The following is a 25,791-nucleotide window of genomic DNA, read 5'->3' as shown; positions in this document are numbered from 1 at the left end:
AGCACACAAGCATCACAGTTACGATGAGATGTGCTGTCTCTCTATTTCAACCTCAGACATTATTTCTAAATGTGCACAGATGCACCTATTAGCATATGAAGTTGCGCACAGTGCTTTTGTCCTCCTTTTTGTGATGCATCCCCTCTGTGCTGGTGATTCACAAGCTGCTGCCCCAGCCCTCTGGTTTCTCCCTACCTTGCTGTCTTTAAAAGTCAGCTCTTGCCATTTTCTCCATTCCTCTTCCAACTGAGAGAAACCACCGATAACCCCAGGAGTTGGGGTCACTGGTGGACATTTGGATCTTAAAAATCCTCTGTCTAGAGGAACACCTGAATTCATGCATTTGCCCTACTCGAGCTTTTGAGTAAACGTGGCCTTTGTAAAACAGTGATAAGATTAGCTCCACGCAGGATAATTTATGGCAAACCCCTGCTATTGATTTCTTTCCTTCCCCCCCACCCACCCCCTGTTTTTGCTCAGTTTTGCCTCCCACGCATATGTTCAGGGTGATCTAACTCTCAGCCATATGATCTCAGCCTATGACTCACCTACTCCTCCGAAGCTTTGGCTACATCACAGGTGGCGAAGCACAGCCAGCCAGCCGCCTGTTGATGAGTGCTCTGCTCTAGCAAAAGATGCGCACGCACCTAGAAATGCGCCACCACGCCATTCCGGGCATAGATGGAAACTGTGGATTAATGGCTATCCAGCCCCATGGGGATGTTCAGATATGTGATTTGCGCCCATGTGGTGGTTTCTTGCTGACATCTGAAACCTTCCCACCTTCTTTTCCTTCTCTTGTAATTTGCACCTTAGACTTGGAAGCTAATTGAGGAGTTTCTATATAATTGAAATGCATCTGAGGTCTTCAGTAGGTTTTCAAAGCTGCAGGTGTGCAAATAATTTGTAGGCAGCAGCAGTGCCAGTGATATGATATACTGATGTGATGTAGCAGTGGAAGATGATCGGCAAGCGTTGTGTGAGCACCCAGAATGGTGGGCTGACACTACCGTGGGGAGGCTGGTGACGCCTGTATCACTGGGGTGCCATTGCAGGCTGTTCTGAGCTCCATGGGAGCGATCCATGGTAGAAAACCTATTGGGTAGGGTTCAGCACCGTCGATAGCTCCTATACAGCTTACAAGAAAAGCTGTAAGAGACAGGAGCCCCACTTTAATAGAAGTCATCAGCCTCCCTTGTCCCTACCATGAGTGGCCTCTGGTAGCAGATGCTGGGAGGCGGTAGCCAGGTGTTGGGGATGGCACCTTTTTCTGCACTGGAGGAAGCAGTGTTTTCCTCTGCCCTGGCAGGCTGATTCATGATCAGGTAAAAAAGACCTCTCCTCTCCTCTCCTCTCCTCTCCTCTCCTCTCCTCTCCTCTCCTCTCCTCTCCTCTTTCATGGCAGGCATATGGCAAATCGCAGCGCAGACTGAGGCAGCAACTGCCTTGCCACCTTCCTTTCCCCATAATGCCCCTGGATCCTGTTATGTCAGGGGCCAGAGACATCCTGGGGGAAAAGAAGACAGTGGGTGGCTGCACTCCCAGCCAGCATTTCGTTTTCCTGTGCAAGCAAGCTTAGGGGAGCGTGTGTGCCATATTGCTGGCTCTGGCCTCAACAAGTGAGGAGGCAGTGGCTCAGATCCCTGCTCCTCCATCAAGCTTACCAGGTGCCTTGGAGCCATTCATCATCTTCAGCCTGATGTGACCTGCAGGATTGTTGTGTGGATCAGATAGAGGAGAAGAGTCTTGCGTTCCACCTTCTTGAAATGTCACCCACTAAAGAAGAAGCCACAGCAACCTGGCTTTGCCTGCCAGCATTGCACCGGGGAAGGCAGTGGCACATGACCATTGCTGGAGACACAACCCTGTTCTCAGTTTTTCTTCCCACTGTAGATTGAGCCCATCCTCTTCTAACTGCCTGAACTCCCTTGATTTTGGAAACAAGACCATGTTAGCAAGCCAACCATACCATTTTAGAAAATAGCACTGTCCTTTCACAATGCCTGTAAGACCCTGAGCTCAAAGATGTATGGGCATCCGATGCTGAAAAGAAGGAGCAGCAGAGCTCATCTTCCCCTTCCCCCTTTCCATTTTTTCGCGTTTCCACCCATCTAGCAGGAGCATCTCAGAGGGAAGTGACGGGCACTGGAGAGGCTTCAGGATAGTTCCTATCCTGGCTCCTCCCATCTCCTCTCTCACCCTCTGGGGCTGCTTTCCCAGCCTCTGGGAGGAGCTGGCTTGGTTCTTTCTGCACTGTCTGCCAAGGGAAGGGAGAAGGGAGCTCCTGTTCCCAGCTCTGAGGCTGGAATGCTGCCTCTGATCCCGGATCTGGGAAGCCACAAAATCCTGTGGTCCTTCTAGAAGCTATAGGACTGCTCCCAACTTTAATATCCATCCTTCTTCCCAACATAGATGCACACACAAAGAGATTGGAGGAGATAAAATTTGCCAAATGCCTAATGTTTTAATCCCACCCACCCATTCTCACTCTCTACAATCCAGTGAGTTTGTCTAGGATGCATGATTAATATGATTAAGGCAGAATCCTAAGCACTCTGACAGAAAATAAAGTCCAACAGCTCTTGGCATTTTCCAGCCAGTCCTGTTTTTTTCGTCTAAACATGCATAGGATTAGTGTACCTCAGTTCATCCAGTGAACTGCATGGGTGAGTACAGAATTGAACCCCAGTGTCTTGATCTAAGCCCACATCTCTTAACCACTGCTCTGCAGTGGCACTCTGTATGTCTTTAGTGTGTGGAATTTCCACTCTGGCCCCTGTGCCAGAATGTAATTTTTGAAAAAGCATTTGACATGTCTCTTAGAACAAGGAGATTCTGGAATGAGTTCTATGTTTCTGTGTTATTACTTTAAATTAAGGAATATATTCTGCATATATACTTTGATGTATAAACCTCTGTTTGATAACCTCTGATAAACCTCTTTCTCTTTGTTTTTCTAGATAACTTTTAAACAGCTGTGATTTCTTTTCTCTCAATATTTACTTTAGTATATGGGCTGTATTGAAGTGTTGCAGTCAATGAGGTCTCTGGATTTTGGCACTCGGACGCAAGTTACCAGGTAGGTGGCTAAAGAATGAAAGTAGCATGCCACAAATTGATGAATAGATAAATTGGCTATGAAGGCACGGGTGCAGGTTAAGCTGTTCCAGTCCAATGACTTTTTCTGCAATTTTTTACTCGCTAATGAAAAGCATTACCTTAATTGTAATTGTATCTCATATTGTATAGCTTCCAAACCACCAAATTCTTCAGAGTTTGAGCGCTCAGGTCTTCTGGCTTTGCTGCTCAAACTCCAAAGGCTAAGCTCCTGTCCAACCGCTTTGCAGCTGATGCAGAAAGAACCATGCTGACTAACCACCACAGGTCACGCTTAGTCTTGGGGGAGGGAAAAGGGGCGTCCAGGTTTGGGGAAGGAGAGAGGCTAGGGCTGCAGAGTTATGCTGAGCTCAGCCCCCACAAGCTTCCTTTCTGCCCCCTCCATGGGACTAAATCTAGATGACCGGAAATAGAATGTGAGGGGTGGAGAAAGCTGCCACTGCATGTCGTGTCTTGCACTGGATACTGGTAGGCCTCCCAGTGAATGTAATAAGTTTGCATCAGAAGAAAGACATTCCTTCCAGGAACTAACTTTGGGGAATCAACAGTTTAGCAAACGCCCATACATAATGCAGCAGCACTGTTTGTTGACTTGGTCTCAGGCCTTTGCAAAATGACATATACAACAGAGAAATGTGTGGCAAACTGTATGTGTAGACAGATTCAAGGATGAGCAGAAAACTGAGGGAGCTTCCTCTCTAACTGATGCGGTCTCTTGTATATGTTGTGTCCGCGGGCAGATGTGCACTCTCTCCCACCCAAAATGATTATTCTGCTGGAAGCTGTGCAACAAAATGCAAGCAATTGGTGAGAAAAGCAGCTGGCTCAGAGGAAAATGGTTGGCAACGTTACCCAGTTGCCCCAAGCCAGCAAGAAGAAGCCAGGCACTGGCTCAGATTTCCTTGTACGTAGCTAATGAAGCTGCTTATCCTTATGGAACTAACACTGGACACATGCTTTGATGCTGTCCGGGAGGCATGTCTTCTTTCAAGACTCTTAGCAGTTGGTGGTAATGGGTTACATGGAGCTGGAGTTGGCCCAAGCCTGTCATTTAGAATGGACGCTGGGCCATTCGGGGGCCTGTTCCCATTCCTTTATTTCTATTTCTGTGCGCATGGCCTGAAATCAGTTTGGAAAGTATTGTTGGTTGACCTTTTGTCATGGTGGTGTGCCTTTAGTACAGCTGGGATGGCAGGAGGAAGATGGGGGTATGGTGGCTGGTGTTGAATGGATTTTGCTTCCTACTCTGCTAAGTCCCAAGCTTCAGTCCAATGTGCAGTGAAGAGCCAGAAGCAGGATATTATTCCAGTAATATATTGGCTACCACCAATCATATGAATGGATATCATAAAATGTCTCCGTTCAGTGGGAGGCCATAAAGACCACTCATGGTTCCCCAAGGGCTCTTTAAGCATGAAGTATATTGTGCTGTGATGTCATCTTGAGAGGTCTGCACTCTGTGACTTCCTCTGCAGGATCTGCAAGGAGACTTTTGCTGTACTGTGCTTAAAAGAAGCACAGCACACAGGTGGTTCCCATGTGGAACCCAAGATGGAAATGAGCTGCACTCATATTCCGTTTGGTGCATTCGAGGTGGAATCTCCTGTGTCTTGTCTCTGATGGTAAGAAGAGCCATGTTGGGTTGGAGCAAGGGTCCATCCAGTCCAGCATCGTGGACACAGGGCCCACAGGGCCCAATCCAGTTGCCCACAGGATCCCAACAGTGGCATATGAACAGGGCGGCACCCACACACGTGTCTCTATACACAAGAGCAGGCATGGGGAGCCTGCAGCCCCTCAGGTGCTGTTGTGCTCCAGCTCCAGCCCAGCATGACCAATGGTCAGGGAGGAAGGGAGTTGTAGTGCCACTACTTCTGGAAGACTCCAGGTTCTCCACCCCTGCACAAGAATGTGGAAAAGTAAGACCGTGTATTTCTAGGTGAGAGCTTTTCTCTTTTGACCCCAACCTTTGTGGAACTGACTGAGGTGAAGCAGGATGGATCCTGTGATTATATCTTCCTAACTGTTTGGCTTCTGAGCATCCTAGCTCAATAGAGGGAAACCGATGTCTGCTTTGGGGCACCCTTGGGAAAGTTGTGGGGGCAGCAACTCCCCTCCCTCCCTCCCAGTTTTCCGACTGTGTCTGATTATTTCTCAGGGGTAGCTGTATGATTATGAAGCATTTTAAAGGAAAATAACACACATGTTCATCTTGCAGAACTTGGGCCCTCCTATGAATCCCATGACACACAATCACTTCCTCCCAGCCTCTGTGAAATGTAAAACACTGTGCCTGAATGTATTTGAGTTTTAAAAAGCGGGGAGGTGGAGCAGCACTAGGAAATGAAAAGACAATGAGAAGAGAGGCCAATTTTAAGCTGAATTGGTTTATGTATTTCCTGTGTCTCTGATTGACTGGCAAGGAGACACATTAATTGGGAAGCATATTCCAGTTACCAAAAGGCACAGCAGAGGAAACAGCTATACCAGGAAGCAGCTATACCAGGACATATTTGTCCTTACGATCCAGTATGATTCATTCTGAGTTAGAGATCTTTGCCATTATAGGATCCTTTTGACCAGGTATGCTGGGAGCTGGACCTTGGACTCTGTGTACATTCATTTCATGGACCACCCAATAGCCAAAGCTCTCTGGACAGTTAACAAAATGGCAAATGCAAGATAATAAAAACCTGAAATGAAATATTTGACCTGCATAATGTAAACACAGTTTGACCGGCCAAAACAGTTGCAGTAAGATGGTGTGCTTGATACAAACAACTGACATCAATGGCCCTATGGAGCAGCAGTCGCTCCCCTAAGGGCCTTTTGTACTCCCTGACTCCCATTAACAAGCATTCAGGAACAGCTCATTCCTAGTGTAGTTTGTGGCATGTGTCTTCCAGCCGTGCGTGTCCCTGGGGACCATCCAGTCCCATGTTTGCATCCATGCAGAGACCCACGCACAGAGGCCTCCATCGTGAGTAGGCCCACCCGAACGGAGTGGTTCCTGGCTGGCCACACGTGCTTGATTCTTACCGCGATGGCACAGATGCTTCGGCATCTGCTCTTGTGCAGGGTCATGGCAGAGTAATGGCAGGACCCTGAATCTCCCAGCCCTGCCTGCCCGGACATGTGTACTGTTTGTGGCCAAAGCCTGGCTTAAGCAGGGGTGGCCCTCTGGATTTTGTTGGTCTGCCGCTCCTGGCATCCCACACCGTTGGCTAAGGTGGCTCACAGGCCATCCGTATCTGGAGGGTCACATGCTCTGCACCCCTGTGTTGGAGCAACTGGAGGGAACGTGGGTCGGTTCTGTAAGAAGGCATCTGCTCATGGGTAACCCTGAGTTCTGCAGGGCTGGGGAACCAGATGCCATTGTACGCCAGCTCCCGCCACTCCTAGCCAGCAGGGATAATGGTTGGAGCAATGGGAGTTGTGGTCCAGCATCTGGAAAGTTTTCCAGCCCTGTGCATGGGTATAATTGTGGGGTCTGTGATGTAATATTCAGGGGCACACTCTAATGCACATGTGTAAATTTATTGCATTTACGCTGCGGTTACCTGTCAAGCACACGGTGCACAGTTCATTTGCATGAGGGAACTGCTTCACTAGATTGGAACAGATGTCCATGAAAAAGTAAAGCCAAGGGTAATCCTAGTAATAAGCAGTCAAGGAAAATAGATTGTGGGGGTGGAGAGGGAGAGATGAATTTCTTATGTATTTCCACAATCAATAAAGAAGATGCTAAAAGGAGCTTAAGCCTGTGCCTAGTTATTAAAAGAGACTTTTGCATTAAAACCGAAGAGAAGCAATGCATTTAAAAATTAATTGTGAAAAGCTTAAGTCATTAAACCTCCCATTCACGATGCTTTAATGCAGCCTTAATGGATTGTTCAGACATGGTAGTCGGAAGCTTTTTGCTGCTGCAATTAACTTATGCATATCATTAAGTTGCAAAAAGGGGGGGATGGTACAACCAACGCTTGAATAAACATTTCATGTTCTGATCTGCTATAATGTATTAGGAACAAATTGCCTATCATTCTGGAAAGCAAAAAAGAAAAGAAACTGTAGGCAAATCGTCACTTGTTGTTCACATGTGAGAATGCATCTCTCGATACCTTCAAACCTTTCCAGCGCTGTGCTGCATGCACAGTATGCAAGGGAATGCGGTGTCCGTTTTCCTGACCTAGCATCTTCTGGATTTATTGGACCACGACTTCAGCTTCTCTCAAGCATCATGGCAATTGGGAAAGCTGGCTGGGGATAACGGGAATGGTGGTTCAGCATATTTGGGGAAAGCTTGACATATAACACAGGAAGAGAAGAATAGGATGGATCAGGCTGAAAGCCCAGCTGTTTGGAATTCTCCTTAGCATAGTGGCCAACCAGGTGCTTCCGGGGACCCTGCAGACAAGGGGACCCTCCACTGTTGCCTCCGCCTCCTGAATTGCTGCTCAGTAGCATGTCCAGGGCCTGAAACTTAGCTAGTCAAAATGGCACCACCCCTGCCCAGGTAATATTGAACTTGGGGCGGCCCTGAGGTTTGCAGATGTATGCAGCATGCTGCTAGCCTCCAGATGGGATGACTAGCGTGCCCTATATGGGACTGCCCTTCAGGTTGGTCTGGGGCTGGCTGGAGCTAGTGCCAAAAGCAGCAATGCATTGTTAGGAGCTACCCTTTCCCAGAATGCAGCTCCTTTGCGGAAAGAACCACACTGGTACCCATTTGTCACTGGGCCAGGTTTTGTGAGTTGATATGAACGTACAGATCCATGAATGACTTAGGACAAGTTTAGTAAGTACCAGGAGAGGCTGCCTTTCCTGTACCAACCTGCCCGGTCACTGAGGTCACTGAGGACATTCTCCTGAAGGTTCCTCATGCACCCATGGCCCAAGGGGAGGAGAGCCTTCGCCAGGACTGCTCCATTTCTGTGGGGCTCCCCACCTCTGGAGGTCAACCTGGTGCCAACATTGTATTGTTTTCAGCTCCTCCTGAAAGCATCTTTATTTCAGGAAGCTCTCCTTGACTGACCAGCCAGGTTCTGTTCTGATATATTGTTTTATTTCGTTTATTTTTTTATTGTTCACTATGAGGAATGGGTGGGGAATCTGTTTTGGGTGTGGGAATTCATCAAGTTTGATGTGGCCAGAGTCTGAATGCCACAAGCAGCATCCCTGTTCTCCTTGTTTGTGCACTTGCGTGTGACGTGAAAGAAGGTTGCTGGTTGTGCAGCTGCTGAACTGCCCGCACCCACGGACTGCCTCTTGGCTTGGCCTGCTTTCCAAGGCAAGGTCGATGCATCCTAATCCCCACTCCAGCATCTGTTTAGACATGGGGTGGTACAGAAATGCTGTACATGCATCAAAAGAATGCTGTACATGAATTAAAGAACCTTTGGGTGGGAAAAACAAAGTGGTTGGGTCCATCTTGTGAATGACCCAGTGGGACTTAGTTTTCATGGAATATTGGCTGACTGTGAGGAAGGATGGATAGCCAAGTGGGAAGGGACTCAGAGGAAAGGATGGACAGCCAAGTGGGAAGGGACTCAGAGGAAAGGATGGATAGCCAAGTGGGAAGAGACTCAGGGGAAAGGATGGATAGCCAAGTGGGAAGGGACTCAGAGGAAAGGATGGATAGCCAAGTGGGAAGGGACTCAGAGGAAAGGATGGATAGCCAAGTGGGAAGGGAGTTTCCTGGAGGGAGCCATAGTCAGCTAGCTGGAACCCTGAAGAGAAGCAGTCCAAATGGCAGCATGGTGTAGGGCTCTTCCATAGGATGAGGAGCTCTGCTTTCCCAGGACTCTCAGCTGGGAGAGAGACCCATGTGGATAAAATCTAGGCAGATGTTGAACTAAACACGTTTGGCTTGAGGTGGGGACCCACCAGTGTGTATTCCCATCTGTATATTCCTTGTAAATAGTTTGAATAACTGCCCATGGCTTTACTGGGTCTATCATTTCAATGTTGTTGGAACACTTTACATTTTAGAAGCTGATTATGGATACCAGATATAAAATATGCCAGCCTTTTTCCCCCCAACTTTCACAATTCAGCATGTATCCCTTAGAAATTCTTGGACCAATCCTTTTCTGACCAAATTTTAATGGGATGAATACCTATCCAGTCTGTGTTTCTAACCACTCATTCGGCCATGTAGAACATTTGTAAACAACAATGAAAATGTTGCAATCTCACTTCTCAATTCTATACCACTTTTGTTTTTTGCTCTTGTAATTTTATTTGAACACTGTAGCCAAGCAAACCAACAGTAAACATGTTTTGTACTGCAGCCTTGGTCTTTTCCCCAGATATGCTCACGAGCTAAGCAACCTTCCTTTCATTGTGTCCTGAATCTCTACAGTTATTTGTAGATATTCAGTACACAATATCCCCTTACGCATCACCCAGCTAACAGCTGATTGAGGCAAGAGTGGCATCTATACCTTGAACGGATGGCCACACTACATCTTGAAAATGGCCGGCAAAACCGCTAGGGGTAGGAGGCATCTGAAATTGTGCAGCTGACTGGATAAGGCAGACTTTGTCTTGCTGCTGAGACGGTCGACTTTGTTGATACATACAATCCCTTTCTGTTCTGTGGGTGAAGGCAGGGCCTTGGATGCTTGAAAGCCGATCTTCAACGGCATTCTTATTCTCTGACATCAACCCATGTTCCCTGCTCTCACTCCGAACTGGAGAAACAATGCACAAAGTGGACCAGTGTCGTGGTGAGCCGGCCTCTCCTCCTCGACAAAGTTCTTCTCTGGACTCTCCAAAGGAATGCAGTTTCCCGGGTTGGCAAGTTGTTTGACACCCAAGAGGTCTTGAGCTGACTCTGAGAAAGAAATGGCTAATGTCTTGTGCTTTCCGGGTTATGGGAATAACGAAGTCTTCAAATACAAGCTGTGGTCTAGCCCCAACCTTGACCCAACTCAATAAGTAATAAGGGCAGGCAGCAGGAGGGTTTGTTTGTTTGTTTGTTTGTTTATTATAGAGGCTCCTTGGGCAGTTCAGACAACCAAAATACAACATTTGATATAAAACAGTCATTGTAAAATCAGAACAATACAATTAGTATAAATGCAGTAATACAATAAACCCCACTCACCATGCCTACGTCTGAATCACTCTAGAGACACCGTAGTAGAATACAGTAAAAAACAGAAATAAAAATCTAAGTATTAAAATACTGGGAAAATAAAAATGTTTTCACCTGGTACTGGAACAAGCAAAATGAGGAGTTGAGCACTTCTGCCTTTTCTTTGTCATCTGTTACTATTTTGCCATCCATGTTGAAAGCTGAACCCAGTTTCTTTCCTGTCTTTTACGTTGGATTTTTTCTAAAGAAGACTTTTTGTTGATTTTAGCATCCTTTACTAATCTCAGTTCATTCCTAGCTTTAGCCTTCCCAACGTCATCCCTGCGATTGCCTGCTATTTGCCTGTATTCGTCCTTTGCAGCTTTGCCTTCCTTCCACTTCCTGGACATGCCCCTTTTTGCTTTCAGATGATCTCCCAGCTTTTTGTGTAGCCACATGGGCTTCTTCTGTTTTCTTCCATCCTCCCTAACGCTTCAAAGCCTGATGTGATTTCTTCAAAGCTCCACTTGGCAGTGTCATTTGTTCCCACATTTATCAGAAGGAAGAGATGTGTGTCACTGGGCTATATGAGCCTTGGCAATCTCTGGCTGATATCACTAATCTGTCCTCCAGGGAGACAGCATACCTGATGCATCCACAGGTCATCCCGACATAGGTGCTTCCATCCCACATGACAGGGAGTGTCCCACAACAAATTCTGTTCCTTTCTTGTTCTTGCAAGCCTCGGTATCACTGCCACTACTTGGTTGACCTTTCGCCTCTTGTTCAGTGTTGCATGGAATATCTTTCAGTCCTTCCATGGCAGGCGGCCCTTGAGTTTCATTCTCAAGTAACTGAAACTGGTTCGAGGGTTCCACTGCTTGCACTGAGGCAGAGTGTCTCCTAGTTCTTCTGCAGCTGTCACTCTTTTCCAGGGAGTTTCCTCCTAACTTTCAGCTTCTTGTTGCACTTTTAGCTCATGTTCTATTCTTGGCTGTTGCTGTTCTGTACAAATGAAATGGCATCTCCCTTGCAAATCTATTTAACTCTCCCACTGGCTTCTAAGGATTGTTTCACCAAATATTACTTTGAATAGACTTTGAATTCTCTATTTTTGCATCCATGAGGGCTAGAAACTTCGGAACACTGCAGTAGAGTAGGCCAGCACTGTATCATTATTACAGAGAAAGGGATGAGATAAAAAGGGCGGGGGTGGGCTGGGGAGCTGGTTGCCTGCCACTTTGTAAAAGCAAAGATTTTGAACCCTGGACTTCCTCGCTCATTCTCCAGTCTGTAAATTAGTTCTCTCTCAAAAACTTTCAAAACTTCCCATGGGGAAAAAGAATTTGGGTTGTTCAGCAAGGTGTATCCCACGGAGTGATAAAAATAATGGAGACCACTTAATAAAAAACATTGGCTTTTCCTTGTGGGGGAGGTTGGGAGGAAATCAGTGCACTGGGTAACTCTTCCCGAAACCGTGCTCTTTTTCTGCTTGCAAGAATGAGAACCCTTGTTATTGGGTTTGCTTTAGCCTTATTCATTCTCCCCAGAGGGTCTTAGACGAAGCAGCTGAGCATTCATATAATGCCAAATTTCAATTTGCCCCTCATTTCCCCCCTTATTCAGCTTCTAGGAGTATTTTCCCTACATAACAAGCCACTCTGTGTCACCCACTGCAGGGCCCCTGTATACGCCTGAAGAGACGTTTTTTACATCATTATAAAGGCCAATTTAGTAGCTCGGAGTCTGGCAAGAGCATTTTCCCTGATTAATTGTTTGTAGGATGGGATTTAAATGGAATGCCATAAAGCAACGATAATTATAATAATCTGAACATAGGAAAGAATTGTGATGGTGATGATGCTGGCGACCTGCTTTTCCACTATAGCTACCACAAGCAAGATAAAGCAGAGTCGCAAAACCATATACTGAAATCAGTGGAAATGCAAATACTACAATTTCCAAAAACCTTCGCAAACTACAGCTGAGACTTAAAAGCAAAGTGAAACAGAAAGCTCATGGTAGCGAGAGGTTGTGGATGTTGTTTTAAGAAGTTACACATCTACACTAGCAGCAATACAACTAGGCACTTCCTATGAAAAGCCCATTGGAAAAATATTTTTAATTTTGGACAAACATCACAAGGAAAGAGCTGGATGAATTTCAGCTCAACAGGCACTCCAGAGATGCTGCACAGCCTGGAGAGGGGCCTGCCACACTTGCTTGCTTGTATGATCCCCCAAGATGGGACCAAGCACAAGACCTGCAACAATTATCTTAATTTCCCAGTAGAACTTTAAGAGAGCATGCAGTTCCCAGGGCCTAATGAGGCTGAGGCTTTAAAGTCTAGAAATAGCACTCTGAATTGAACTTAGGAGTTAATAGGAAGTACTTGTGATCTTGCTATAAGACTGGAGGTACGGGCTCTGTCTGGGGTGCATCAGACAAAAGTTTACTGCACTTTGGACTAGCTAACACTAATGTAGCTTGGGGGTAATTGAAGTGTGGATGGTTGAAGCCCAGGTCCTTCTCATCCAAGTAAGGCGGGAGCTGCTGTATGAGCCACACCTGATAAAAAGGTACTCCCAGGCACCAACACTGCCTGAGCCTTCAGGGAAAGTTTCTGATGTAGAAGTACCCCAATGCTACATGGGCTTTCTTCCACGAGGAGCGCAGCTTCATCTAGAACAGTTTGAATCACCTCCCCTACATTATTAGTGCTCTTAGTAGTTCTTCTATCCTGTCTGGATTACTTTTCAGCTTCTTAGCTCTCATCCATGGACTGGAAAGGATCCAAATAATCAGGGTTTTTCCCCAGAATATGCTGGAGTTAAGAAGTAATTTCCTGTTTTATTGTAAAGAGTTGTGTTTCTTCATATTTTTAGGCTTAAAAAGGGGGCTTGCAAAAAAAAATTGGGTTGAGTGACCACTTATGCATGTCTCCTGCCCACAAAAGACAAAGAAGAGAAAGCTCATTTTGCATATACTAATTTGTTTGTAAAAGTGCACTTTTAGAAGTAATTGCTGGCCAATTCATTCTGCTGTTCAGCTGCTGTTCATGGGAAATTCCAAGCTTTCTGCTTGCAGTTTTGTTGCACAATTGAGATCTGAGAATAGACAAGGGGTATTTCCTTTCCTGCTTTTTCACTGTACAACCTCTAGATGGTACTGAGTTATAGTGGAATAATGTAAATACACAAGATGAAATCACTCTTTTGCTTTCACAGTCAAATGCTACATTTCCCATACTCTGAAAAAGCTACTGGGAAGTGCTGGTTAGAAATAGAAGTACAACTGGAAGGTCTAAAGAACCCATAAATAATCACGAGTTGGGAATAACAAGTGCATGTTATTGTGTAGAAAAAACTCCAATTCTTCTGTCGGAGTCTGACTGGACAGCACTTTTCAGATAGTGAAGCTATAAAGTGGAGGACTGTCCTTTGAAGTGCATCACATGGGCAGTTTGGTGTTCTTGTGTCAAAATAAGAGATGAAGATCAGGTCATTTTCACTCCTCTGATGTGCTCCTTCTTCCCCTCCCTTCCCCCACACACCAAGTGCCCATCTCAGACCCCAACCATCCAAGGGAATTGTCCATTCAGTGGACCCTTCACAATCATCAAAGGAACGTTAGCAGTCCAGTCCTGGACATACCAAGTAAGCCCTGTTGAATTTCTAGGTATGTGAGCATAAGATTGCAGTCCAGAGTCCTTTAGTCAAATTCATTCCACTCCCATCAGGTACCATTTTGAGCACAACTGATATTGCCTGGGTCCATCTAAGGTAATGAAGACCAAGTAAACAGACAGTAGAAAACTTATTTATCAACTGGACTTGTTCACAGTTTCTTTGACAGCAAATGCCTGTGTCCAGATAAATTTATTTCAGTTCAAAATCCATGTCAGCACAGAAGATGCTTTCTGTAACAAGAAGGTGAAGCAAACATCATTTGGGGCCTGGGAACCCAACTACTAATACTATAGAGCAGGTTGCTTTGAAGAAATATGTTATGCAGCGATAGGCAGCCTGAAAACAGAAGTTGCCACGTAGGATAAAAGGCTGCAGTGGCCACTGGGCATTGATGACCTGTTTTTGAAATCTGTTAAAATGATGTGAAAATGTGTTCATGGACTATTGAAACACATGAAAATGTGTTCATGGACTAATATTGATGAGAATGAGAATATTACAAAAGTTTGCTGGAGTTTAACAGTGTACCAATCTCTGCTTCTCTGGCAATTTCAGGCAGCTTAATATGTAAAGCTTTTAAAGAAAAGATTATCATTTGCATTCTGATTCGAAGGACTAGGTGTTCTCCCATGACATGAAAACACCAGGGATTTCGAAGCACAGAGTCAGTGACTTCAACCAAGCAAATTTCGTTTTCCTTGCATAACTATGATGAGGATAATTAAAAGCCCTATTCCAGGCCAAGAGAGAGAATCTGACTGATCTTATATCAGATGTTTCTTTGTTGCGGCATGGGGGAGGGGATAATACAGCATGCCATTTGACTATGTAGTGTGTAATTTCTCCGTCTTTGATGTAGGCCATTAAATGTCATCAGTGGTTTAATAGCCATCTGTTTTTTTCCTCCATCTGGAGAAACCCCACAAAGAGAATCTTTAAAAGGGAGGACATACAATTAAATTTGGTTGGGAAGGAAATCTTATTAGACATTAAAGGTATTTTTTGACCAATTTATATCCCGCCTTTAAAAAAAAAGAAAACTCCACCCTGCTTTAGGCAGCTGAATTAATATTCAAATTTGGCAAAGTAGGTTAGGTTACTAGTGATTTGACCAAGCTCACCCACTGACCCTCTTCTCACAAACAAGGGCTTTGAACCTGGGACTCTTGTATCCAGCTCCACTACACTACTCTGGGACTGGGAGAAGGAATATACAGTCTATCCCAGGCAGGGAGTATTTTTATTGAAAGTGAAGTCCATCATCACGCTCTGACCCTTTTAACATTTGTATGCTGTTCTGTAAAATGCTATTTAAGAAGCATCTGCAATGAATAAACCTACACAAATTAAGGCACAAAAGTTCTCCAAAGTTTGAAGGAGAAAGGCCTTTCCCATCAGCTGCTTGATCCTTTCAACTGGAGATTATAAGGATTGGATCCTGGTAACGTCCTTGTGCAAGTATGTGTTCTAGCACAGCATCCTTATTTGTAAATGTGTTGTTCGTTCTCTTGCAATTTGATCTACAAGTATGTAACTGACTTCTTGGAGAGTGTGAGGCCTGAGTAATCACGTGGCCTGTTCAGCAGGATGTTATTCTCTGCAATGTTGTTGTTCTGTTAGAACCAAAAAGAAGTTGACTCTCTAAAAAAGGTGTTCATTGACCGAAGCTGCCTGAATAACCCATGTTGGTAAATAGCCAATTGTTGATGCTGTTTGAGAGCCAGATCCTTACCTGGCAGTGAAGCTCACCAGGTGACTCAGGGCCAGTCCCTGATTTTTAGCATCATCTACCTCACAGGAATAGAGGATGCTGTTTGTGTAAGTCACCTTGGGTTCCTTGCAGGATAAAATAAATAAAACTCTTCTTTCTTTAAAGGGAAGCGATAAGTCGGCTGTGTGAAGCTGTGCCAGGAATACATGGGGCCGTAAAAAAGCGGAAGGTAAATATTATAACTCCTCCCCTCACGGGTTTCTGTTTTCTCTTGTATTGCTTTCTCTTTCCTGAACAATTGAAAAGGTTAGTTTCTTAGGGTCTCCCCTTTGGAGCTGTATTTTCCTATACCTTGTTTGTTTAAAACAAATAAACAAAACAGCTTTGACACACACATTGTACAGACAGTGAACAAGCAGGAACAGGCACATTCCAAAGAGACATGAATTTGCAGGGCAAGAACAACTTGTCCAAAGCTATAAGGCACCTTCTACTTGCTACTTCCAGAAACAGAACAGCATTTTCTCCCAGGCTGATTCAGCCCCTTTTCAGGCAAGTGGGTGTGTGTATTCCAGGAACTTGGAACAGCCGCTATCAGTCAAAGCCCCCTTGTTTTCCTCCATTCCACGCTCACAAAAGAATTGAGACAGAGTGGGCCACTTTGCAGAAATAGTAGCACTGTGTGCTTGTAATGGGCAGTTCAACATGGTTGAATGCACAATCAAGGAGAAGTAAGCTATCTTGAACAGTGGTGTTTGCATCTTCTTAAAACGCCCCCTATTTGGTAAGCAATCCTGAGCAGTGATGAAGAGTTGAGGGAAAGAGGAGAGTGATGCACAGGATGAATGGCAAGAGCAAAGTTGAAAGCTGACAGTTCCCTGCATACCTGCTGGGAAAACCTGTATACCTGCTATGAGCAGTTGGGATGCCAACTGGATTCACTGTGATATCAGAAATGACAATGAGGAAGACTCCAGTGGAGACTTTTTTCATCTTTTTTTGCTCCTGAACGAAAGGGAAGGAACATAACCTCCCCTGTCCAAGCACGCTGGTCCTGGATCAGGTCCCTGCATGCTTACTTTGGGGAAAAAACCCTTTTTTATTTTATTTTGTAAATGTGACAAAGCAACAAGAACAAAGGGAAACAACAAGGCGATGTCAATGCACAATTGAATGTATTATAAGCCATCCCGAGATGCCAAGGCATGTGGTGACATCATACAAAAGTTTTAAAGAAATACTATTAATAGATATTTATCTTCATATTGTAAATATACCCAGTAAGTTGCCAGTGTACCTGAATAGGTATGCAAGTGGAATTGATGGCCAAAGCCTATATATGCAGACATAATCCTGCATAGTAACGTGAAGGTGAGAAGGAATTTAGGAAATGCCACAGGTTTAATGGAACATGTGGTTTAGTCCTTAGTCCCAAAATTCAGCTGCTGGCAGGTCAGAAAGTTCAGTCTAAGCACAGAGATTAATAATAATAGTAATAATCATAGAATAGTAGAGTTGGAAGGGGCCATGAAGACCATCGAGTCCAACCCCCTGCTGTTGCAGGACACCAAATTACACCATCCCACTCAGGTGGCTGTTCAGTTTCTTTTTGAATGTCTCTAGTGTGGGAGAGCCCAGCACCTCTCTAGGCAGCTGGTTCTACTGTTGAATAATAATAATAATAATAATAATAATATAGATATTAATATTTCACTCAATAGCTGAAGCTCTATAAGCAGTTTACAATGACAGATAGAGACAATACAAAATGTAAAATAATAACGAAGACAGTATAAAAACATAATATAAAATGTAAAGGCCAAATTTAAATTTAAAAGTCAACTTTGAAAAGCTACAGTAGCGTACACATATTAAATCACAAGACCTGTTAAAACTAACTGAATTAGTTTTCTATTCAGTGCCTTAACAGAACAGAAAACTAATTGAATGCCCCGTCATATAGGACAGTCTTAATCTGGCACCAAAAAGATATCAAGGCAGGTGCAGTGGGGCGCTTGTTCCCCCGAGGGCTGCAAAGGCCTTTCTTCCCATAGCCAGGTGACCCCTGCAGAGGATGGGAAAGGTTCAGCTGTGGTGATTGGTAGCTGGTGATGTGGGGCTCTCAGCTGGAGCTGCATTCAGGCATGTGCTAGGATGCCCAAGTGCTGCTTCCCCATCACCCAGAGTGGTGCTAGGTGCAAAAAGATTCAAGTCTCAGGTCTACAGGGAAAAATAAGCACATTTGCACATACTAATTTGCATAGGCTCTAAAGTTCCTTTCTCTGTGTTGTTAAAGGAGCCCATCTCCTAGGGACACCCTTATGTGTAACAAGGAAAGCAGAGAGAAGAGCATTTGATAGCAGGTGTGGGGACAGCAGGAGGGGAAGCACCCGTGGAAGCAAAAGCCGCTCATCTAGAGGGATCGGGGGCAGCAAGAGCCATCCATCCCGGTCCCTGGACCTTTCTTTCAGCAAGTGTTACCAATAGCAGGACGGTGGGGCCGACGGCTGCAGCCCCAGGGGGCCGCCTACGAACACGATCTCCGGTCTCAGTGCAGGATGTATAGGAGCCCGGCCCTCCCTAAGTCCGCTATTGTGGCCCCAGCTGCTGCCGAATATGCCAGGACAACACAGATCCCCTTTGGTTCGGAATTCCCCACAACATGCATTTTCTTCCTGGGCCCCAGCGAGCCTCTGGGAGCCAGCTCTTCTTATTCCGTCAGGACTATAACACCCCAAAACAAAACAAACATCCACCAGCAGCAGCTCTGAATTGCACATTTCACAGACAGAAACATTTAAATAAGTGAACAAGGTCAACATTTTCTTGATTTAACATGTTAAAAAGCATATAACCAGGTTTTAAAATGTGAAGCATTTAGGTATAAAATGCTAGCCTCAAGCCACAAATGGGAATATGTTGCAATATTACACGCACACATTAAAAATACAAAATTTATAGATTTTAATGATTTTTTGAAAATGTATATATAACATTTTTAAAATTTAGATTTTAACTTTTAAATTATTTGAAAACATTTTCAATTTTTATTTTAATGTTTAAACCTATAAAATATATAAACTGGATGTGCTACTGATCATTGTCTGGTTTTCCAAGTCCTGAATTATCCACATACCTGTTAATTCAAAATGATAAGATTTGGGGATATCTAAAGCTACCCTTCCCCTGTGCCCTCATCAGCCTAGTTGTATCCCACTTCTGTGGCTGCTTTCTTACTAGTTGGGATCCTTGTAAAAGTTCACGTGGTTCCTCTAATAATAAGTATGCCTAGCGTATGCCAGAACACAGCTCCAAAGGGCCCGGGTGATGTAATGAAGAACAACCTTATACTAACTAGCTCAATTTCTTGATGAAACAGGGAGCCTAACAAATAGGGATTCTGTTGTTTACAGCCTCCGGCTAAATTTCTGTCTCCTGTGCTTGGTAAAAGTAATCTTCAGTTTTCTGGCATGAATATAAAACTGACCGTCTCAACAACCAGTCTTACTCTTCTGAATGTTGAGGCCCAACAGGTAGGTTGGCACATTTTGCTGTTCAGTATTTGGCTCAATGCCTCCATTTTGTTCCAGTGGCACCATCTGTGAAACCAGTCTTTTGCCAAACATGGCCCCAAGATGGCCCCAGTAGATGCACCATTTTGGAGTGTACAGTGGCCACGGGCTGGGGGGATGTTTGAAGTGTGGGGTGTTTCAGTGCTTAGCACAGGGATGGGATGAGAGTCTTCTCAGGTACCCTTTCTTGGAGGGCATGATGGGGGTCATGGCTGCTAACAGAAGTGGGAGTAGCTGGGCAGCGGGACTTAATGGATTTCATTTAGCCACTGCTGTCCACACACACCTTTGCCCCGTCCAAGCATTGGGTAGCCACGCTTACTGGTAATGCAAGAGGTAACAATATTTTAAGAAGCCCTTTGCTGATTGCTCAGATCGCTTTACTTAGGACCAAGCTGCACACCGTGTTAAGGACATGATTTGCACCTCGAACCACCTTCCTCCACTCTAGCAGCTCACTTTGCCTTCCCATGGCATCTGTGGCTGATTGACTCCCAGCTTGCTTGGCAGCTCAGCCAGGGATTCCAACTCCCCTTCCTTATCCGACCCCACCAAATCCTCCCGCCTCCCTTGAAGGCTGTTTTACAGGAGCAGGGGACCCAATCCCCATAGCGGTCTTGGCCACACCACCTGTGCCACTCCATAGCCACTCATGCTAGGCACAACTCACAATCGCAAGTTGTCATGTGCTCTACGCTGGTAATTGCTGGATTTAGATGGGCAGCTTACGAATTTGTTATATTTTTCAGATTATTGCCAATCACCACATGCAGTCAATTTCATTTGCATCTGGAGGTGATCCTGTAAGTATGGGCTTTGATCATAAGGAAAATATTCTGTCTAACACTGCCTAACAGTTATCTTTCTTCATCTGGGATTTATTTCCAAGTGAAACTGAAAATATTTTCTCTCGGGAGAAAAAGCTTACTGGTAGAATACTTCATCTGTAGGCAGAAGAACCCAGCTTTGGGGATTTGCAACATTGGTTTGCAACCTTTGGGGGTCTCGGGGGCCATTTCTCTCCATTGGAGGCCACACCCTTCTTTGCCACAATTGATTGTTAGCGCCATTGCTGCTATCATGTAGTGCTGCAGAGCAGCAAAAAAGGTCTGATTTCTCTTTAAAGAATAGTACAAAAGCAGCATGCAGTTTGTTGTAAAACAAAAGTGCATCCTGGGAGCCTCTAGGTGGTGAGATTTTGGTTTAAAACGAGCACATGCTTTGTCTTAAGGAGAAACCACTGTCTGAGTATTGGCAGCGATTTTGTCAGTACACCGTCAGCACCAGGAAAGGTGGGAAAGGACCAGAGCTGGATGGGCTGTTGCTCAGTGGTTGAGTATGTGCTCTGCATGCAGAAGGCTGTGGGTTTGTTCTGCAGGTAGGGCTGCAAAACCGTGCCTGAAGCCCTGGGGAACCAGCACCCACTGATGTGAAAGGCACTGGGCTAGATGGAGCAATGGTCTGACTCTGCCCATGTCGGGCAGCTCGTATGTTCCTACGAGGGCCGCAAGAAAGGCTGGGGCAGGGGATGTGCTGACCATCCCTGCTTTAGGAGGCTTTCTAAAAGCAAGGTCAGGAAAGCCAAAGTGTGACTTGGTCTAATGCAGCTTCATGTGTTCTTTGGGGAAGTACATTTGTATTATTGTTTTCATTAGTTGTGAATTAACCATAGAGGAAAACTATTTGCACGTAAGCCCAGTACCTGCAATATCACCTGTTAACAACTTGACTTGTCCCACATCACATCACCATAACCCTGTGAGTGAAATAATGCAATCTCTCTTTGGTTTAAAAAAGGCAGACAGACAGACAGACAGACGGACAGACGGAGAGGCCTAGGGCACAATCCTATGTATGTTTACACAAAAACAGTCCTGCAGCTCGCAGCATTGACTGAATGCTGTGCATTGTAGGAGTTTTTTCTGTCTAAGCAAGTACATGATTAGGTCACTAATATGTTCTTGGATGCTAAAATAAGCTATGATAAATGTTTGGCTGGATTTTCTAGAATGCAAAAATATTTATTCATTTATTGGATCAGGAGAGGGGAAATTACAGGGGCAATTTGTTGATCCTGCTGTGAGCAATTCTCTTCATTATGGTTCACCTATGTAGGAATGCATAACCGGTCCTTTAGATAGCAATCTTACCTCCATCACCATTGGAGTGTGGGAAGAGTTTGTGAGGAGGAAAATAAATATAATAGAGGGTCAAGGAGTTCAAAACCGGAGACGTTATGGAGCTCTGTTTCACTTCTCTGACCGTCTCTGTCACATGGCCATGAACTGACAGAGTGTCAAACCAATGAGCAGCTATAATTAGGTGCAGCAACCTTGGTCTGTAGGTTTGGCCAGCTAATGGGCTGTAGGTATAGCACCCAATTCTCCCAAAATACTGTATTCCAAGGTGGGTATTTCAGACTTTGAACTGGAAAAATAGGTAGGATCAGAATGCTTAGATGAAATGCCAAAGTTAATGAACTGCAAGTTAAGCCAAGCAGATGGAGAGAACCAAACAGCCTCTAGATTGGGGGAGACACTGTACATTGGGGTGGGGGTGAGAGGGGAGGAGCATGACTTTCTCAGCCAAGTGGTCCAACATCATGTCAAACAAGTGGACCTATTAAATAAGCTCCAGCCTTCCCACAGTTTGGTCTACAATCAGGGAGAACCTCCCTGAGGGTGGAGCCACTGTTATTTGGTGCAGAAGGGAAGAGAGGAATTCGGTTCAGAATCTACTGCTGGTATAAGCAAGAACTAACTCCCCAAATGAGGGGGTTTTAACTTCTATTGCTTTTGGCCTCTAACATAATAAAGATCATAGACAGAATCTTGTTATAGGTTGGGAAGGGAAAACCTAGAGAGATACTAGTTTGTGATATGTTGGAGGCAGAACAGATAGTTCACCTCCACGCAAAGGGCATCTAAACAAACTAAACTAACTATTTATTCACATATTTATATGCCACCTATAACTGCCAAAAGCCTACCTAGGCAGCTTACAACTAACAACATATTAAAACCTATTAAAAGTTAAAAGAATAAAACATCAGTACAACAAACAATATCAAAGGTCATTTGAAACCATTGTCAGAGTTTGGTGTAGGGATGCTTAAAGCTTGAATTCAGTCTTCATCTCAAAATGAACTGACATATTTTTGGGCAAATATTCAGGTTAAGAAATGATTGTCCTTTCCACATTTTGCAGTTGAGTTCTTGGCTCTAAAATGTTCAAAATTTGCATTTTAGGAAGAAATGCATACGTTGAGAAACAAACTGTTCAAAAATATTTAAATCCAATTTTCCCTGCATATTGTTTTTTTAATCACATGTTAACCTAGAAATGCTTGGATTAGTATCTGGTCTGCTTTCCTTGAAAGGAAGGAAAAAGGTCTGCTATAAAGTAGAATGTAGTCATTTAAACCCCTTAAATAAATCCTCACCTTGTACATTTTGTGTGTTTCAGGATACAACTGACTATGTTGCCTATGTTGCTAAAGATCCTGTGAATCAAAGAGGTAGGCATAAGTGTTTCTTTCATATTTGGCCTTGCTGCCAAATTATGGCACTCAACTAAAAAAAAAACAAAAAAACAACTGAATTAAAGTAAGGTCTTAATTAAAACAAAGCATAAAAACTAATCAATGTGAAACATAATTTACAAAACATGAAGCACATTTCCTGGGAGCAGCTCATATGACAACACTCCCACTCACTGGGTAGCTCTGGGCAGTTCACTGAATGTATGCCACAAGGGAGTGGAGACTCTCATCCTTTGAAGGAAGATTGGATATGAATGCAAAGGTTACAATATAAAATATATTAACCGTATCCTGTGTTTAGGGAGCATGGCGCATTCCTTATTTTATGTGTACACGTGCATACATCACGTTTCCGCCATTTTTAGATGCCAAGGCAGTAAGCGACATGGGCAACACACTAATTAAATAAGAGCTAAACACTAAAACACATGTCATTTATTTGTTTATTAGATTTGTGTAAAAGGCGTTAGCATAATGCTGTCTGGGTGGCTAATATACAATTATACATATACAATTACAGAATTAAAGGCGCCTCAAAGAACACCCGCAGTGCAGTCCTATGCCTGTTTACTCCGACCTAAACGACACTGTGTTTCATGTAGCTTACAGCCTAGTACATGTATTTAAGATGGGCATCCTAAGAGTACAGGTGAAGAACAATGCTAAAAGCAGTACTGAGAACAGTACAAAGAGGGGCTGGGCGGTTACAGTCTTTCTGTCTGCCTATACCGTATTGCTCCAATACCTGTTCTTCCCTCCCACTTCATCCGTCTCATGTGCATTATAATGAGCTTGTTTTCTATGCAGGGTGTTTTAGTTTATATTCATGAGGTCACTGAGCAAGGGTACTTCTGTTTTGTCTACGTGCCAATTCCTCCTGCTATCTGATCCCGGCCCCCTCCCACTATGGCTAAGGGATTTTCTTTGCTACATTTTCACTCTTCCTGTTTCCTTGTTTCAAAGCATTCTTTCATCCCTATCAATATTTATTGCTGCAATTTTACTACCAGTCAAAAAAGAGCAAGATGGACAACCAGGCGTGTGCGCTGTTGGGCCCAAGGAAAGGAAAGGTCAATCTACGCAAAACGAAAGGAGAGAAAAGAAACATTGTAGGAGGAGGGCCAAACTCTCCTCATGCTGCCAAAGTCCTTTTGCAAGTCCTTTCAGACAAAAAGACAAATTTGGCAACTGTTTTAATAACTGCTGGGCTGGAATTAGTCAACAAAAAAACTCAAGTGCGCCACTTGAAGGGAAAAAGGCTGTGCCCTCACAGGGGTGCAGTTCCTCCCACCCCGGAGACCCTGTGAGTAAGGTGACAGTTATAGCCTGGGGGACACTAATCCAGAGGACAAACTTATTTATTTATTTTAGGATATTTCTAGGCCATCCATCACTTTCGTCTCTGAATTTGTTTTAGTTGTTCACATAGTTTAAATGTGTGAGTGCCATTTTATGCTATTTTATTGGGGGCGGGTGGCTGTTACTGTATTGCAGAAATAGGTAACTGCCCAGAGAGCTTCAGATAATTGGCAGTATCATGCTATTTTAAAGTTCTTCCTGGGTATTTTAATAAAATAGGAATGAAGGATCAATTTCATTCATTTTTTTCTTCGGACTCGCACACAAAGAAAACATGTATTGAAGTTTTCCATACATGTTTGATTACTCTGGCCCTACAAAGGCAAAGTCATTTATTGTAAGGAATCTTCCTAAAATGGCCATCCAGACTTGTTTATCTTCTTCTTTATGGGAGGATAAACAATTCAGTCTAGCACTAGAAAAGATCGGTTGATATTTGGGAAATGAATAAGTTGCTCAAATAATTGGCATGACATTTATTTAAAATTAAAAGCCAGACCAGGATGAATCAAAGAACACAATTTACAAGCAGGGGTTATGGAATGCTATGCAGTAATAAACCAAAGATGAAGTATAGATTTTGCCTGACAATAACCTCAAGTAGAAAAACAATTATGAGAAAGGTCTAGTGGGAGAAGAAGGAAGGGTTAAACTCCCTTCCTGAACCTTGTTTGGCTTTGGGTCCTTGGAGCTGCTATTTAAAATATAAATGCATTTAAATATATGTTTTTGCATTTCTGTGTCATCTGGTTTGTTGAAGTCAGATGTTTATTCTACCAGATATGCAAACATTTGGGTAGCAAAGACATATATGATTTTCACATATATAAACATACTTTTGTCCTACTTGTGTCCACTTATGTAAGCAATCATGTGGTCCCTCAGTAAGCAGGGAAAGTCAGGAACATCCAAGAGTTCATCAGTTTTGTCCTTCAACAGCTGTTGTTTAAAGAATGGTATCAAACTGCCATCTGATGGCTAAACTGGGAAGTGTGGCTTGCAATGACTAATGGAACACATGGCCCTCCAGATGTTGGCAGCTCTTCTACGTGAGGCATTTATTGACTAGGTTCGGACAACACAGTAACCCACACTCAAGGGCTGAGTATGGATTGAGTGTAGGTTGTCAATGAACCATGGGTTACTGTTGAAACATGGATTATTTCGTTGTCTGGATCCATTCAAGGTAACAAACCATGGTGAACAACCCACAGCTCATAACCATGAGTCCTCTTCATGGGTTGTTCAGGGTTTACTTAGATCAGAGTTTGTTAGTAGATCAGAGTTCAGCAACAACCTACATTCAAACCATACTTGGTGCATGTGTGTCAGTGAGTGTACTGTCTGAGCCCAGTCATGTGCACTTGCGATTGTCTATTCATGGTTATTCACAGGTTCTTTAGATAATGTTCTGATCTTCCAGCATTGCTGCTTTTTTCCCCAGAGCACTTTCTCCTCCCTCCCTCCCTCCCTCCCTCCCTAAGAAAAGGCAAAATGGGGTATTATTTTGAAAGCACTACTCCTACTGGTGTATTTACACTGTTATGCTACAGCATTGGTCCACCTAGAGGTTATGTAACACGAAAAGCAAAAGCTCAGATCTCAGTTCCATAACAAAACTGAAGGCATTTAATGGCCTTGTGTAGAAAAGCTCTGGACAGCAACAATTTGTTTCTGTGATAATCTTAAATTGCCCTTGCTGTTTTAATTTATCTCAACAT

At 44.0% G+C, this 25,791-nt stretch overlaps 1 protein-coding gene across 2 annotated transcripts in view; it reads left to right on the top strand.

Annotated features, from left to right (window-relative positions):
• The window catches only part of SHC4 (SHC adaptor protein 4), a 60,399-nt gene that overhangs the window by 20,596 nt on the left and 14,012 nt on the right, over positions 1–25,791 (top strand). The window contains exons 3-7 of one of the 2 annotated variants that reach the window (XM_044438997.1): positions 3,009–3,079; positions 15,764–15,827; positions 19,012–19,131; positions 19,920–19,973; positions 22,636–22,687. In XM_044438997.1, the coding sequence (XP_044294932.1) occupies positions 3,009–3,079; positions 15,764–15,827; positions 19,012–19,131; positions 19,920–19,973; positions 22,636–22,687 (361 nt within the window). Of the gene's footprint in view, positions 1–2,960; positions 3,080–15,763; positions 15,828–19,011; positions 19,132–19,919; positions 19,974–22,635; positions 22,688–25,791 lie in introns of both variants that reach the window. The other variant, XM_044438998.1, reaches the window with a different exon arrangement.

This window comes from Varanus komodoensis, unplaced genomic scaffold (assembly GCF_004798865.1).
Source record: "Varanus komodoensis strain SLA01 unplaced genomic scaffold, ASM479886v1 scaffold33, whole genome shotgun sequence".
Taxonomy (NCBI): Eukaryota; Metazoa; Chordata; class Lepidosauria; order Squamata; family Varanidae; genus Varanus; species Varanus komodoensis.
This window is presented reverse-complemented; position numbering and strand designations above follow the sequence as displayed.